Source organism: Tachypleus tridentatus, chromosome 1 (genome assembly GCF_004210375.1).
Source record: "Tachypleus tridentatus isolate NWPU-2018 chromosome 1, ASM421037v1, whole genome shotgun sequence".
Taxonomy (NCBI): Eukaryota; Metazoa; Arthropoda; class Merostomata; order Xiphosura; family Limulidae; genus Tachypleus; species Tachypleus tridentatus.
The window spans coordinates 50,187,369-50,206,040 of NC_134825.1; the positions used below are offsets into that span (position 1 = coordinate 50,187,369).

The 18,672-nt window shown below is 31.2% G+C and overlaps 2 protein-coding genes and 1 long non-coding RNA gene across 10 annotated transcripts in view; 1 reads left to right on the forward strand and 2 right to left on the reverse strand.

Annotated features, from left to right (window-relative positions):
* LUBEL (Linear Ubiquitin E3 ligase) overlaps positions 1 to 3,484 on the forward strand; it is a 91,089-nt gene extending 87,605 nt beyond the window's left edge. For all 7 annotated transcript variants that reach the window (XM_076496575.1, XM_076496605.1, XM_076496581.1 and 4 more), the window contains one exon: positions 1 to 3,484. In XM_076496575.1, the coding sequence (XP_076352690.1) occupies positions 1 to 51 (51 nt within the window). In that variant the 3' untranslated portion in view covers positions 52 to 3,484.
* On the reverse strand, positions 1,805 to 15,804 carry LOC143248241 (uncharacterized). The gene is made up of 2 exons (XR_013026835.1): positions 15,738 to 15,804; positions 1,805 to 1,945 (listed from the first exon to the last, which is right to left on the reverse strand). It is a non-coding gene; the product is annotated as an uncharacterized LOC143248241 (long non-coding RNA).
* The window catches only part of chn (zinc finger transcriptional factor charlatan), a 27,043-nt gene continuing 18,190 nt past the window's right edge, over positions 9,820 to 18,672 (reverse strand). Inside the window, exon 4 of one of the 2 annotated variants that reach the window (XM_076496650.1) lies at positions 9,820 to 16,859. In XM_076496650.1, coding sequence (XP_076352765.1) covers positions 15,916 to 16,859 — 944 coding nt within the window. In that variant the 3' untranslated portion in view covers positions 9,820 to 15,915. Of the gene's footprint in view, positions 16,881 to 18,672 lie in introns of both variants that reach the window. The other variant, XM_076496644.1, reaches the window with a different exon arrangement.

The following is an 18,672-nucleotide window of genomic DNA, read 5'->3' on the forward strand; positions in this document are numbered from 1 at the left end:
AACATTGAGAAAGAACTACCGATTCATAAGATTGTGACAACGTTAAGATGAAAAGTTGCAAGTGAAAGTAATATGAAAATTCCCAAACAAAATCATCTAAATACCACCTGTTGTCAAACCTAGCACTACAGCCATTTTGTTGGATAATTAAATTAAAGTGTATTATTATTATCAGGAGAGAGAGGTGTTATGCTTAACATTTATATTAAAATTAAGAGAGTTTACCATTGCATGCATCCTTACAGTTGTACCATACTATTTGCAGGATTTAATTTGAAGCTTCTGATTGCTGCTGCTTAAATTCTCAAAAATGCTTGTAACATTACTTCACTTTTAATATATTATAGTAAATGTTATGAGGAATATCACAGATTTTGCCAAATCTCCTTGTGGTTCACTTTTGAATAGGTTAATTAAGCATAACCCTTATGATACTTATTTTGCAAGTGATCATTGATGTTATGCAAAAAAATATATAAAAGAATTCCATCTAACAAGTTTCGTATTCCTGTTTTGTATGTGTATGTTACTCATTAAAAACACAGAATGACATGAAAATAGACATGACAAGTCATGATACCCCCATTTTTCACATGTGAGCATATTAAAAAAGCCTTAGACCAATTTTATTCTTCTGACTTTTATAATTATAGTCCAGCTGTATTATTAAACATTTAGAAACCTTTCCAATAGACCAGCATATTTTATGTATCCTTTAATAGAACATTAATAAAAGTCCAATATTGGTTTAATTTCCTACACAGGTTATACATAACCAAATATGTAGATTTTTAGATATTTATTGTATATAATTTTCCCAATGGTTAAATATTCAGATATTTATGAGAGTGGTTTTAAAATATAATGGAAGTTATAAAGCTAGAAACTTATACTGACTTGTGACAAAAAGAGTACACAAAAGGGTACACTTTTAAAGATTAGGGTGTTCAAGTTTCCTGTGTGAAAAGATAACACCAACTCCCATTCTTTGTCTGTCAAATCATAAAATCTCATTTATATCCAGTCAGCCAATATTACATTAACTCTTAAAAAGAGGGCATTAGAAACTGATCTCCTCTCTTCAGTAACTCAGCAGTAAGTTTCATGGCTTATAATGCTAAAATTCAGATTTTGAAACCTTCCATGGGCAAAGGACAGTGTAGCGTTGTGCTTAAAAACAAACAGATAATTAAATTAATTCTGATATGAGTAAAGCTGTTTTATTTCTTGGTTATAAAGGACATAACTGTGGATTGTCTTCAATATTATGTTTTTGTTGTCTAATTTTCAATATTGTTAAAAAATATAGGATCTCATTTTACAAATCTATTTAATAGGGACAAAAAAAAGTGGAAGATACATGATGAAAAAATCAGTGTTTGTATTGTTCCACTCGTAAACCTTAAAAAGTAAAATGGTTATAGAGGTAAACACAACATCATATATGTATGTAAAAGCAATATACATATATAATGGTATATGAAATTAAAATGACACATATTTTTTAAAAAAGGCTTTATATTACAAACTGCCATACAGACACGTATTTTACTCTCTCTTTTTCTCAGAAATACTTTAGAACTTATGTTTTGTGCTATTGCATCATTTAGTGTTCACATGGTTTGTGTCATTAATTTTGTTCATTTACTTTAACTCTTGAAATTAATAAAGTAAGTGACTTTGGTGATATACTACTACAAAATAACTTTTAGTGCCATGATATAGTCATTCATAAAATTGTATAAAAGATTAATGCAATGAAACTACATTTAGCACACTTTCTTTTATTTAATTTGTGAAAATTTGGAGGGAATGCTTGTTGTTCATTTATACTCAAACTCTATGCTGTATCATTAGTGCCTTTTAATAGGTGATTACGTAGTGGCATTGACATTTTCTCGATCTTGTGTATGTTAAAACTCTCACTGGTAGGTGCAAGTTCTTTCTGAAAAATAAAGCCATAAATATATATCTTTTTTAAAAACATTTCTCAAAATCCCAAGAATTGTTAGAAATTTCATTTTCAGAATTATAAAGACTTATTTTTCTCTTAATTTCTTTTAAGGCTCACTTCCTTCATATTAATGCAAGTAAGTAACTTGAGTAGAAATATGACACTTAGGTTTAGGAATTGTCCTAAAGTTGCCTGTGAAATATACAGTGGAGCGCCGTTAAGCCGCGATATTTGGGGGAGTCAACCTGCTTAACTGCGGCTTAAGTGGTCCGCGGCTTAAACCTTTGTGACTGAAAAGCCAAAGTCGCCAACAGCTCCGCCGAGGAGCCTCATCCGGGCCATTGCGTGAACCTTATATCTGATTATCGAATTAAAAATAATACTTTAATTATTGATCACTTTTTTCACGGATTTACCGCGGATTAACTTTAATGTATGGAGAGGTGTGATTCGGTAACAATGGTGGCCTCCATAAAGCTGACATAGAGAGCGGATAAGGTAGATTAACGGTCGATTTCTATTGTAATATATTTTATTTATTTCCCAAATTAAAGCAAATCCTTTTTAAATATCCCCTTGAAGTTATAAAGCCAGGATTAAATTCGTAAGCCGCGTTTTTACACGTTCTTAAATTAGCGGTGAGCCGCGATAATCCTCGCTCACAAGACTTGCTACAGCGGCTTAAGCGATTTCGCGGTTTACTGGTCCGCGGCTTAATGGCGCTCCACTGTATTTACTTCTATATGATACACAAGATACTTGAATATCATAACCAACAAGTAATTGGGATAAGAATATGTTCACACTTCCGATTAACTATTTGTAGACTATGTTGCTAAAGTACAAAAGCCAACATTGTGTTAGTTAACGTAAAAAATGGAACTCTTCCAAAATTTGGTCAGTGTTTTTAACTTAAGATAATTCTCGTAGACGTTATAAAGAAGTTCTATGACTTAAGAATATTGATGGTCTGATTGATGCTGTTACAGGTGTTATATCATGGTTTGTAGTAAATTTAACTTTCAATACAGATTTTCAAAAAAATTACAAAACTAGTTTTATTTTATGCAGTATAGCCATGTTAAATTTGTTTATATTAAACATAGTACATTTTTTAATGCAGTTTTTATTAAAAATAAATGCCAATGTTATATGTTATTATTAGAAAAATTAAACTGGCATGTTTTTTTATCATAGCATAATCTTCTTTGAAGGTTTTATATATACACACCATGTTACCATACTGATCACAGTACATATATAAAGTATCAAGGACACAAGTAATTAAATTTTTTTTCAGAGAAAATGAATTATATTTCTGGTCTTTTACAAATCCATGTGAATGAAAAAGTTAATCCAAGTCTTAGGCATAGATACTTATTAAATCATTAAACATTGTTTAACGAATATGATGTAACTTAGGGAACTCTTGTGGTCCTTTTCAGTTACTTTTAACTTCACTAATTGAGAATGAATGAAATTTAAAAGCTGTTTTGAAATAATAATAAAGTTATTCAGAAGTTACTGTGATTTCTGATAAAGTATCAGTGTGAATTTCTTCTAGATTCTTATAAAAGCTACTGCTGCATAATAATTACACTATGCAATAAAATTTTTACTTTTTCTTGTTCCTGGGCAGAAAATGTTATTTCCCAATTGCTTATGCCTAAAGTAAATGAAAAACACCTATTTTTCTCTTTAAACTTTGCTTTTGTGACCTGGGTAATGAAATTTTCAAATTTACCCATTTTCCAGAACATTCCAGGAAGATTCGGTGCCGAGTAACTGATAGAGAATTTTCAAGAAATTTCTAGAATGTTGCAGATAGAAGATTATTATGAGAATTTTATAGAACTTTCCAGAGTAATATATACAGGGTCTCACCACTCACCACTTCACTTTAGTTCTAGCTGCAGAAAGTGAACACATAGACCTATCTGAGTTTATCAGAGGTGGCATCAAGAAGCTGCAAGCATTCTCCAGGGGCATTCTGCTATGTATGTGGCCAATTTATCAAGACAAAAGTGAAAAAGTACTCTGTGACAGTATTTGTTAAAATGTGTTAAGCCTACAAGGCATATTTTGGCATGCCTGTCAGGGATCAAGACAAATCCTGGGCACCTCATTTTTACCTGCGAGCACTTCAAAAAAACTCTAGAACGTAAGATGGAAAGTTTTTGCTTGTTTGAATAGTAAAATTTTATATTATACAAATTTTAGACATTTTAAAATTTAAATATCTTTTGGTGCACCTCAATACAACAGCATCAAGACCTTACTAGAAGCCTTGAAGTATGATGAGTATGACTGGGAGGTTATCAGAGATTTCAAAATGGTGGTATTCCTGATGGATCTCCAAGGAGGCTTTACCAAGTTTTCCTGTTATCTTTGCCTTTGGAATAGCAGGGACACTGCAGCGCACTACAACAGGAAACACTGGCCATAAAAGACTGAGTTCTCTGTGGGGAGGCACAATGTCAAGTGTGAGCCACAAGTGGACCTCCAGAAGGTGTTGTTCCCACCATTGCACATAAAATTGGGTCTTATGAAACAATTTGTCACAGCTCTTGATAAGGAGTCTGCAGCCTTCATGTACCTTCAAGACTTCTTCCCTAAGCTGTCTGAGGCAAAGGTCAAAACTGGTGTCTTCATTGGACCACAAATAAAGAAGATCCTGGGAGAGTGCACATAATTTCCCAAGAAGCTCAATAGGAAGGGAAAAACAGCTTGGGGCAGCTTTGTCACAGTGGTTCAGGGCTTCTTGGGCAATCACAAGGACAAAAATTATGTGGAACTGGCTGAGGCTCTGGTGAAGATCTACAGCAAAATGGGCTGCAGGATGTCCCTGAAAGTCCATATCCTTGATGCTCAGAGGAGCAAGGCAAGCGCTTCCACCAAGATATACTGGACTTTGAATGCCACTACCAAGGAGTATATAAGGAAAACATGATGGGAGACTATATTTGGGGGTTGATACATGAAAGTGATTTACACTACAGTTGCAAACCTTGAAAAACTACTCACTTCTAAACATTTTTGTTTGTTTTTGTATAACTTTAGTATAAATACCTGTAAATCTTGATTCATATGTTGTTTTATTCAGACCTTATGTAAATGAAAATGTACAAATTTGCCTGTTTTTACATAGAAAATAGGTTAATTTCTAAATTTCATTATCCAGGTCACAAAAGCAAAGTTTGAAGGGAATAATGGCCATTTTCTGTACTTTTAAAACATAAGCAACTAAGAAATAATACATACTATCCAGGAACAAAATTTGTGTTACATATATATGTATACACACATGCAAATAACTGGTGTTGGAGCTTTCACATAAGATGCAATAATTTCAACACCAATTTTTGTTTACCAAATAACCTGAATACTGTAAGATAGAAAATGTTAGTGTAAAATGCTTACAGAAATACATAGAGTATGTTTGATGTCAAAACATTAAATGTATTGAAAGTTTCACGAAAGGAGTGAAACAATGATATTTAGCAGTATTGTATGGACATCATATTCAAAAGTTACACCAGAAGTAACTGATGTAATAATAATAATATTTAGTGGAGACTTTTTTTGTTTTTTTTAATTAAAAGAATGTTAGATGTAACTTAAGGAAAATGGAAAGCTTTAAAACATTTGTGTTCATTAGAGGATGTTGTCCTCTAAAAACCTAATAAAGAAATAGGTTAGTCATATGGATGAAAGAAGATTATTATGAAAAAAAAAAGAATAACATCTTAGTCCAATGAAAGATAAATTCAAACGTTTAGATACAGACCCCACCACTGGCAAACTGCAAAGAAACTGGGTACTACTATAAATGAGATGTATGATAGTATCGATATAGTAAAGTCACAATATGGTACTGTATGAACTAACTAAACCTATTATCTCATTCAACCAATTTTATTCTAAAATAATTATTCTGCTACTAAATAATTTCATTTTTTTATTAATTGGACACATTTATGATGAAGTTGAAGAAGCTATTATTGGGTCAACATTAACATCAGGTTCAGTAATTTGTTTTTGTCACAGTGAAAAAAATCTGGCTTGAAAAGCATTTGTAAGAATATAAATTTGAATATTTTAATATTAAACAATAATATTAAATTTACTGCTAAATTAGAAGGTCAGCCTTAAGTACATGTTTTGGATTTATAAGTAAATAACCACTTTGATAACTGTTTTAATGAAGATATCAACCATACAAGAAAACTTGTATTGGCTTGTATTTAAATTTTGCTAGTGTTATACAATTTGCATATCAAAATAATTTAATTTGTAATTTCGTATTTTATATTTTCCATTTAATAAACTGAAAATATAAAGTTCATGTTAAGAAATACATTTCAACTGTTTTTAAAATGTTTCTAACACCACAATCTATTGTAGCTAAATTACTTGGGTACATATTTTTCTCATCTATTATCTCATGGATTTTAACTAAGAAAGAAACTTTAACAAGTATGTAACTACTTTACCCACAAATTTCTTTTAAAATCATCTTTAAGCCAACTGTAAATAGAAAAGTTTTTTTTTCTGATTTTAAGGGTAGAATATTCTTTTCTCCAGCAGTTACATACAGTTTTTAAAGTTAACATATTCCTTACCTAAAAATGTAATTCGGATAGATACTTCTTCACAAAGAAAGCTATTTTCCTCAAACATCTGCCCTAGAGATATGCATGCCAATATCCTTCAGCCAATTCCCACCTAAACTCATGATATTTCTTGTGAATTATGCTACTGCATAATATTATATAGCAAAAGCCCTCTGTCAATGGGGATTGATACAGCTCCCATACACACTAGCTCCTCCTATGATTTTGCACTTGTGATCTTCATTCTATGACAAGGCAAGGAGTTCTAAGTCACACCAAAAATGGGAAGGAATGTTGGGAAGTGTGTGTGAAGAAGTGAGTATGTTTTGGAAATACATTTTCAAATAAGGAAACTGCTAGCTTCTATCCAACATTAACATGGTGGAGGAATCAGTGCAAAAGTTATCAAGATACAGGTAAAAACATACAGGATGACACTGATTGGGCATAAGAACAGGATGAGTGTATCCATAAATAGGGAAGGGCCATAAAAAGGTGGAGAAAACAAGGGAGGAAACTTTACAGTATCAATCAGGTAAAATGATGAAGACAAAGCTGTCTTATAACAGGCAAAGCAAAGACAGCTGAACCCTGTAGATGAGCCTAGTAAAGGGAAGGGAGATGTCCAACTGAAGCACAACTAGGAGGAAGGTGGCAATAGATCAGCAAACATCAAAAGCCATGCCCCCATATGAGTATGTCCAGGAATAGGAAATGAAAGGGCTGTCAGATGGGAAAGTCTGTTTCAACAGGCAATGGACTCAACTAATCCAAACATGAATGTGGAAAGAAAAAGATTCCATGATGAAAAGAAAATGGGAGATGTTGAAGCAAAAGCTTATGATTGACAGGGGAAAAGGGGGTTGGGTTGTCAGGTGGAATAGAAGAAGGAACTGAGATTAAGCTAGCAAGAGGATTACCACCAAGAGGAGATAAAACCAAGTGTCTCCAATCAAGGCCAACACCCAAGGTTAAGGTTTGTAAGGTAAGAGAGCATTTTATAAGGCATAAGACCAAATCAGGTGGAAGGAAGCAATAGTTAGGGTTAGAGGATGGAGAACAGATAATTAGAAGAGAGGAAGCATGAGGCAGCAGAACCAAGTCCAGCCAAGAGAGGAAGCATGAGACAGCAGAACCCAGTCCAGCCAAGAAAAGAAGTCTGCAACCTGATTCATAGTGCCTAATACACAGTGGGCAAAGAAAACAACCTGTGAAAAACTGATTCAAGAAGGAAGATCCAGGGTTTGAAAGCAAGAGGTTTTGGATCTTATTCCCTCCAAAGCAGTTAACTGAGGTAATAAAAAGAGAGCTAAGGAGTTTGTAGAAAAGAACATAATGAAATGATACACTAAGAGATACTAATGAGATCATACCCAACAGTCTATCAGAAGTTCAAGCATGTGAATGTGGAAAGAGAAAACTTGACTTAGGTCCATGTGCCAGATATTCAGGGATGCTCTTCAACAAAAGGAGGAAGCATAGGTGAAGAGGTGAATTACCTGTATGGGTGTAGGTAATGTAACACAGAGGTGACACTGGATCAATCCAACATTCTTACAAATATCAGAACTGAAAAAGGGAAAGGAAAACAATTGAGGTCAAAGAATCTTGTGAGATGTACTTCTGGTCATTCAAGGATCAACAGATAAGGTACATGTATGTGTTACCCAAAGAAATAAATAGTCCCCATGAAGCCAAGCACTTAACCTTACTTAGAATAAGTCCATAGTCTGCAGGCAGGTGGACAAAGGATGATACCAGCAGAGAATGAATTGAATCCCTACAAAGTGAATGAGATCTTGCATGGGAGTAAGAAATTGGTGGAAGTGGCAATAAACACAGCCTCAAAGAGACATTGAACAGATGGGAGTAGAAGGAGAAAGAGCAAGATGAGAGCAGAATCTTTTTGAAGGGGAAGTGAATGGGACAAAAAGTCTGTAAGAATTCAATGAAGTTGATACTGAGTAGAAGAGAAAGTTGGGAATCAAGGAGTAAGACAAAGTACAAAAGTGCAGGTAAGATTAGGGACAGTGTAGAAACAATGTATGAAAGTGATGATTGATGATGGGCAGGCTCATACTATAACTGAATCAAATCAGGAATACAACCCAACTCCAGAGCAAAGAAAGAGGTCAGGCAAAGAGCTTGAAGAAGGAAAAAACACGTCATACTTAAAACAGAAGATTATCCCTACCCAATAACCCCCAGGAACAATAGGGTGAGTGACAGGGGAATGGTAAAAGTAGAATGGCCACAGTGGAGGAGTGAAAGGTACAAGAATCACATGCAAGTTTCACTTAGACAATGTGTAATGCTTCTAGCTGGAAGTGTAGATGGAAAGGTAAAGAAGTGTGGTAAAAAAGGATTACATTAAAAAAGGCAAGAGTAGCAGGTACTGGAAGGTTAAACCAATGTCAATAGTCCAGTCCACCCACCCTCTTCAAAATGAGTTAGGGTTAGGATTAAGAAGTAAGGAACAAGAAGAAAAATATAATACAGGGGAAATAAATAGAATGGTGCATACCTGATAAATCAAAGGCAAAGAATGCAAGAAAGTAGAAGTTTCTCTTCCACATGGAAATCAAATACATTCACATCAGAAACAAGAAGAAGGAATGTCTGAGAATGGAACTGGAGCTAAAGTCCCGGGCAGCATAAAGGAATCCACACCCTATCTACAATGACTGCCATGTCATCCAAGGAAACATGCCTCCATATGCCATAATTTCAACATAAATGTTGGTGGAGGGCTTTTACTAAAATAATGTCATTATGCATAGTTTAATTTACAAGAAATCTTGTGAGTTTAAGATGAGAGTTGTCTGAAGGCCAATGACACACAAATTTCTAAGGAATATGCATGAGGAAGATAGCTTTCTGTGTGAGAGAAGTGTGTATATAACCTCAAACTTTACACATTCACAGTGCAATATTGATTATGTAGCACTAATTGTGTGATGTCTCTCCTCAATATAAAAAACCAACAGTAGACTACAGACATTGCATCAGTAATTGTGATGGTATGCCAAATGTCCACAGTACATGATGTAGGAGTTCAGAAACTAAAAAAGATGCTACACAAATTTCTTCAACCAAGTTAAAATGTTACTTATTAACATATTTTTTTTTTTATAAATGTTAGACTTAACTATCTGATGATGATCAAAAGCACTGTGGAGTTGGTGAAAGTGTACATGAATTTTCAAAATGTTAATGTTACTAAGACTATAGAACTGAAAGATAAAAGAAAGGTTTGTTTCATGTGAAATTTTATTAACTTAAAACACAGTTTTCTATACATAAAATAACAAGATTTAACAACAGTAGGACAGTTGTGAAACACTTAAGTATTAGAGTGTCTTGAAAATTCTTCTAACAAAGCATTAAAAGTAAACAGGACACTTTCTAAAAGAAAATTTAAAAACCAAGTTTTTAAGACATTTATACGTGACTTCAAGTTCAAATATCCTTTCTCACCTTTTCATTAAAAATCAATTTTTTGCCATCAACATTAGTAAACCAGCTTTAAGAAAAAAAATTCCTACCTGAAAATATTAATATTCTTTATACAAAATTCCTCAAATCTCAACTTGTATAAGTACATTCATTTATTACAACAATCTGCAATGCTGCTCACCAAGAATTCTCAATAAATATACATACTATTTCTTTTACAGTTTCAAAATAGTAGTGAATAATGACAGTTGTGTCATTCACTATAAACACTCTTACATTCATTTAATTTTTGTTTAAACAAGTCATGTTACGGTTTACTCTGAGGTAAACTACTGCATTGAAACACTGATTATGCATTCTTATCTCTGGTTCATTTAGTACATCCAGATCTATTTAACCACCAGTTACTAAATTACAATGCTTAAGAAGCATGATTCTCCAAGAGTATATTTTAAGAGGCATAACAGGTCAATTAACAAATATATTTACACATGCAAAAGTCCAGAAATGGTATACTGCTTTATAACCTTTCATTTATAATTGAGTGAAACTTCCTTGAAAATATACTGGAATGCTGAGGGTCTAGATGATTTGATAAAGAAGAAAGAATTTTGGTTGAAATTTTGTGGTTTTTGTTTAGCATGAACTGATTGCTTGAATTGGATAAGACTATGCTTTATTCACCCCATGAAGAAATTCACTTGCTTTGGATATGATACCTCAAGAGAGATAGTTATAAGATTCAAGATCTACATACAAAACATTAAGGAACTATAGGAGTTTATGCAGCACCATATGTGGACTGTTTCACGTATATATATCTTTGGATTTCCTTCCTCCTGCAGGACACTCAAAGACAAATCAATGAAATCAAATGCTAAATCTCATATTGTTACATAACAACACTAGATTATTTCTGAACTTTCCATCCATGTCATAAACAAAATTAAAATCATATAATTAACACTCACAAGAAAGCAACTGTTATGCACCATTAAAAAAAGTCTTATTTAGACTAACAAATCACTTTTTACCAAACATTTGGTGTGGTCTATGTATTCCTATTTTTTCAATGCAGTATAATTCATAACACTGAGGCTACAATATACGATAGAAAATCTTAATTTTTGATATTACGTTTCTTAATAATTTATGCTGTAAACAACAACAACAAAAATCACCATTTTATGATTTAACAGTTACACAGAGTGAAGTGTCATTATCTTGCAGCAGTTCTTCAGTTATAAATTATGTCTGTAAATTATTTTTTAAACCTTAAATAACTTATTAATCTAAATACAAGTCTGCCATAATTTACTTTTATATATCTTTGACAACCAAGAAAGTTATGCATCAAAACAAATGTAAAACTACTGTAACATAGAACAGGAATGACAGGATAATATTACTGTAATGTAACATATAACATGAATAACAGGATAATATTACTGTACTGTAACATAGAATATGAATGACAGTATAATATTACTGTCTGCACTGAAATGTTTACTGAAAAACTAAACATCAAATAGCCCTTTCCTCAATATGAAACATTATCTAAGAAGATAATTTTTACAACTTCTTTGAATCTGTTTACTTCTAATAATTCTTATTAACTATGTAACTTCAAACAGCATCTTAAACATGGTAATTGTGAAAACAATTAGCCTATTTTACCATAGTTGGAAGATTTTCATTGAAAATACAAAATTATCTTACCTGTCCAGAAGCAGTCTATAAAAGGTTATTCAATATATCTGTAAAGCAGATAGTGTATCACAGTGTTAGCTTTTAACATCCCTATAATCTTTACCCCCTTTACAAGAAGTAGACCACCATTGTTCACATTACATAATACATACATTTGCCATTTCTGCTTACATATACAGACTAGTGTAATGGGAGCTAAGAAGCATATGTAAAAGTTACACGATTAGAAAATCACAGCAACAACATAACATTGAAAAATTGATAGGAATGATAAAATTACACAGTTCTCAAAAACATTTTGATGTTTGGTCATGGATAAAATTATTCAACAAAACAGTACACATGTTTAAGTTGTTAACAGAACAGTAGAATAAACTCACAAAAACAAAATCTTAGCCAATGTTTGATCAAACTCTCTTGTGGTATCACTAGACATCACATACAAAATATTATCTGAAATACACTTTGATACTACTAATTATAATAAATATAGATATTGTACCTCTCAGTTTTGCTCTCACATGTGCATTTAGTTTAAAACATGCAAGAATATTAATTCCAGAAGAAACAGTTATCTTATCTTGTAGTTTAATAATCTAAACTATACTTGATTTTGTATTAATGTTTCAAACTCTGTGCTTAATGTGCATTATTCCTTAGTAAACTCTATACAAATAAACAAACACAGAAAAACTCAATGCCTACATGGGTGTTATTTGGATGTTTGTTCATTTTAAAAGACTTGTGTACCATAAAGCTGCACCAAAATATTTACTTTTACAAAATCTTAAATTCAAACTGCAAATATAACACTAACTGTGCTCTACCACTACCACCACCACAATAAGTTTGATTTAAACAAAAACCATAGTTCAATACTTTGATAAATAATAATTTAAACTGATTTCAAACAGCTAAATTACAGCAGTCAAAAGCAAATTATTGTCTTGTTTTCCAAGTATTAGAACAAAAATATATACAAGTTCAAAAATACATTTGTTGAATGAAGCAAAGATCAAATACAAACTATAAAAAATAAATTGCAATATTTCATGTTAAATTCAAACTTTATCAGAAAACAGCAAAGAAAGAACTGTAATTATGTTTTAACTGCATATGTACACAAACCACACACAGAGTGTTTAACATGTATTTATGTTTTATCTTTGTAACCTTACACAATTAGAATAACATACATTTGACAAATTATGAAATCTCTATGCTCTAATATAAACTTAGGTTATAAAATTATACAGGGTATTGCCCTATATTGTAAATGAATAAAGTTTTATCAAGAACTGGAGAAAGTTTAGTTGTTTCTTCAAGTATCTTAGGTTATATATAAATAAGTTAATATTTACACATGCATTTTCTCATAGTAGCATTTAAAGACTTAAACAACTAATTAATTATTTTATGTGTAATTCAATTTCATACAAATAAAACATTGTTAGAGATGAAATTTCACAATCTTAATGTTTTAGGCATGACTTAATCAAAACAAACTATGAAACATCAGTAGATGCATTTAATTGTTGAAAACAGAAATATCTCTGAAAAGTAGAATTTATACAAAAAAGTTTATGTTTAATATAAGCATGAAGATAAAATGTATTTATTTTTATTCAAAACCTTTCGTTCTAAACAACACTTAAAATCAAAGTTTCAAAAACTAGTATTGCATCAAATGTAAAATTTAAAAAAGTCGAAAGGCAAAAAAAGAACATTGAAATCATCAGTATTTTAGTTTTTACCAAAGGTAAAATTTCCTTATCCTAAACAGGTTTATAACTTACAAAATGACTGCCCTACAAGTACTTTAATATTTTCTTTATTTTTAAAGTAAGTTCATCAACATGAAATGAAAAAATGTGGTATACCTGTACAGAATGATTTAATATTAAACTAAATAATAGTTACTTTAAAAAGGTATTTCATAAAGAAAATCATCAGCAGTTATTCATTAAAAGTTAAACATTCATTTAAACATTCTTTCATGAGATCTTTAATTAAAACTTTAGATGCACTGTTGTAAGGTATATGAACTGTTCAATGTCACTGATTACAGTAATAAAGACACATTATTAATGTAGAAAAGCTAATATGAGAAGAGACATGGAATATGCCTACCATTCCATCCAATTTAAGTTAGTAGATATGTTCAAAAACACACAAACATATATATATGTATCCATGGTAAATTCAAATTAATATGAAGTGTTCAATTTTAATTTAGTAACGTTGTAAAAAAGTACCTCAAACATTTCAACATTTGTTAATGTTTGACATTAAATGGTAAGGAAACCAACAGAAACTTGACCAAAATATAATTGCTTCCATAGTAGCACACAAACATTCAATTATTGACTAGAAACCAAAATAAATATTCATAACTCCCAATAAAAAAAAATAATGAGATCCAGTTCTGTAAAGTTTTGACCATTGTTACTAATTTTTGGAAGACTGAATGTTTGTCCAAATTATATACACTACACAGTTTTGGACTTCAACATGAAATTCTGATGCAAAGTTTGTAATAAATAAATATAATTGATTATTCTAAAGAAATCTATACATTACAAAAACAGAAAGAAAGTTAATATTTTGATAATGAACTACTTTTATTTCAAGTCTAATCATTAAAGCATCTTCAAAAAAAAAATTTTAAAGTTTATCTTTCAAGAAGTTTCATGCATGTTAACTAAGTTCTGATATTAAAATATGCATGATTATAAGCTCACATTTTTGTACAAAAATTCAACTATCTGGTTATTTTTCCTAATGTATCATTAAAGTTTAACATTCTACTAAGCTTCCTTGTTTAATTATTGTTTTAAGAATTGGTAAAGTTTGCCATTCAACAATGAGATCTATCTTACTACTAAACTGTTTACACTTTGGGGTAGAGAATAGGTTAAACACTCAACACGTTTTTTCACATGTTTATATGAGGAGGATGATATGAAACAGTGCTCTTCATCAAATAGTACAGCTTCATTGTAAGCTGTATGGACTGATGAAGAACACTTGTTGAAACATCATCTTATTCAAATATGTAAAACAAACTTGGTAATTGTTTAACCTATTCCTTAATTTCGATACCTTTTTCACCTATGCAGTTAACTATATATTTTCTTTTATACACTTTGGAGTAGAACTTGGCAATTAGCAACATATTTAATAAAATTAATTATCTACGAGCATCAAGTACATCAATTACCATCACAAAAATAACTGATTAAGAAAAAAATTGAAATTAACTTGATTAATGTCATAAAAATAAAATGAAATTAGTGTTTCTGATCATTTCAACTGTCCAAATATAAGGTTAGTTAAACTGCTTCACAGCTTATCTATGTTTTTGCACTTAACAAAATGCTAAGTCTTCAGCAGAATTATTTCATAATAGTTCTACATTAAGGAAAATTCAAATGTGAAAAAACTATTTTGTATTTAACCGAATTTTATCCGAATGAAAAACTACCCTTTAAAATTTAAGATGTTTTAACAGTCATGCAATAATAAACTTGAAGCTTTATATTAAACAATCCTCTATTAGTTAATTTCAAAATTTTGTTATTAAAATTTAATCTTCAGTATAAATTATGTTTACTCTCTGATGAACATGTAAACAGAGAGTTTAACAAAAATCTAGTGTTTACTATCCACTCTATAAACAAACAATTCAATCTTTCATAGAAACCTATACATTTTTATTGCATCTAAACAGTGAACAAAATTTAATTTCAGTAGTGAAATATTACTACAGCACAGAGGAGTACTAGCACATGCACAACTTCTAAACATTCACAAGGTAAAAGCTATTATTATTAAAACCTAAGTTAGTAAACCTGGCAACCACTACAACTACAATCACACTGCACACAAATCATGTGATATAAACTTTTAAAAAATTAAACAACCCTATTAATCAAGATAACAGCCAGGAAAACAGTCGTGCTTTTGTTTTTAAAAGATTGGATGTGACAAAAAATCTGACCTACTTGACTATTGGTCAAATTTTTCATCAAAAGCTTGTGATGGTCACTATAGCTTGACTCTTCAACCATCTTTAAACTGTAATAAAAGATATTATATGTGCAAGCTTCCCCTAGCACACTTGCCTAACATTTAGTAAAATAATCTTAGAATTTGAAGTAACTTAACAACAGTTGTATATAACTATAATATGCTAAAGGCTATATTCTTATTGTGGGCCTTCCTGTTATGTAATAAAAGTTGATAACGATGTTTATATGTTATGCCACATGGAATACATTTGAAATTCATAATGTGGCAATGCCATACTCTCTTAAAAGAAAACTGAGATAATGACATGAGCTTTACATAACTGTTTTGACACAGCTGGCAGGAATACAAAAATGATCTCTTACAATAATTATGTGCTTGATAACACATGAATGTATTTGATATAGCTTGTCTGTATCGATTATTTTCTGTAAAGTTTTCTGGATTGACAAATTTACGTGGTGATGACTGTTTCCTTTTCCGTCGACAAGGTTGATCACACCAAATATCGTTGGACTCTTCATCAGTGAAAAGTGATTGTCTGTTGTGACTAGTTTCTTTAATATGGGTAGTTCTTTTGCGGTACTGTGTTTTCGTAACAGTCAAAGGCTGGCTAGAGCAGGAGCCAAAAACAAAAAACTTTCGTTCCACAGAATTACATAAATGGCAGATTAAAGGATGATGAACCTCCAAGCAATGTTGAGCAAAAGACTGTTTAGTATTACATGGGTAACCACAGTGAGGACACCTGATGATACAATCATCATCTTGGTGCTCCCTAATTACATGTTCCTGGAGAACTGAATCAAAAGGGGTGCAAAAGTTGCACCCTTCCTCTGCCCAGCAATGCAATGTTAAGCCAGAGTGAACTCTCATGTGTTCCATCATGATCTGTTGTGTGGTGCTTGTAAATTCACACACCACACACTTGTATGGATACTCAGATGTTGTCTGCAGTCTTATCTGTTCTTTATCTTGATGAAACAGCTGCAGATGATGTTTGAGTGAAGTACCATCGATCAGTTCACAACCACAGTATCGGCAAACTGTCTCATCTCGTTCTTTCACACTGACTTTGGCTTTGATTTCAGCTGTTGCTGGTATTTTAAAATTAGTATCTGATTAAGAAATTTTGTATCAATGTATTGCACAAACAAACAGTATAGTAAATATCTAACATTTTTCACCTTCAGTATTTTCCATCACTTTTTATGCCTTAAGGAAATCTTAAAACAGAAAACATTTTTGACCTATTCCTAAACATATATTACTCTATTTTTTTCCTTTATTAATTTATTTTCAAGATATAAAAGCAACACAGTTAACCAGAAAAAACAGGATAAAGTCACAAAACACATTAAATTCATTCTTACTCAAATACTTTGAAAAGTTATAACCTTAGGAGTCTCTCATTACTTTATATGACAAAGACAACAACTTTTGTTTTTGTTCTCTCATTAAAAAATATAAAATTTATAAACAATATCAAGGCTGGACATGCAAAAAAATTAAATACACTAATTCATGTGAAGAGATGAAGTTAATGATTGAAAACAGTTCTTAACAGAAGACAGCATTAAAAGACAACATGAGACCTATTGTCCATCATAACATCCTATTCATCAAATGCTAAAAATACTCAAACTCATCTATAATCCTTCAAATACTTATCAAGCTTTCCCTTAAATTTAGTGCATCTACCATATATACTTGATATAATTGACTATTCTATAACATAAGCATACCAACTTAAAGGTCATTTATTCAGTGATTTTTGAACACGTAAAAAAACTCAAAATACAAAAGTCAATGCAGTAAAAAAAACAAAACTACCCAAGTCTGAAACCAAATTACAGAATGTCCTTAAATACATTTTATAAATAGAAAAATTAAATAAATAAAAGTACATATACAGTTCAAATTTCTAATTTAAAAACCACTTAACATTTTTGAGAGCAGTGTAGGAAACATGCTTGTCACAAACAAGGCTAAGCGATCTTACGTTTACAAACCATTTCACATTTATAACACTTTGTAACAATTATGTTACTAATACACACATAACATACACTATTTTAAAGATTACTAACTATGCAATATGGGTTGATGTTCTTACAATTAAAGGTTTATATAACAAACTTGTATAATTTTTTGTTGTGCTGAAATTTGTAGCATTAGGATAATAAAGTATACCATATCATACATCTATCCAGAAACTTTCACTCATACTTTGTTGTCAAGTTCAATAAATTGTTACCAATGCTGTTAAAATGTATCAGGCATTAAGATTCCTGACCAAATTCTGAACTAGGGAACCTCAATTCACACTGGCATACTGAGACTGTTGCTCTTACTGATGGAGCTACCATGACTTATGATTCAAGCAGACAACTTTCCATCCTAACCATTTTACCATACATCCACTTTAAAAAAGCAGTGAATAGGTGAAACTAAAGAATGTATGAGAGTTGATTTGTTTAAGAAAATATTTAGTACATTTCTGAGAGGATATTTAAAATAAAATACTACAACATTTAAAAAACATTTTCTTAAAAGTTCTGGAAATAATTTAGTACATCTACAACATAATAAAACATGAAAAATGTGTCAAAGCTTTTCAACAAGCATTAGAATTGCATTTAATATCAGTATTAACCAAATTACTGATTAAAATTGACAAAAAAAATGAGTATTCTACAGAACTAGTTTGTTTTTCATCAGCAAATTACCACACGAATGTACTTCGATAAAATCAATAATAAATTAGACAGATCTTGTGATTATTTCTTTTGCATTACTTGAAGTGGATGATAAACATCTTGAAAATGAGGTAAACATCTTACTGAATTTTTATTTTGTAAATGTGAACTTGTTTCCTAACTTTCAAACAAAGTAAATCGTTCAGACTGT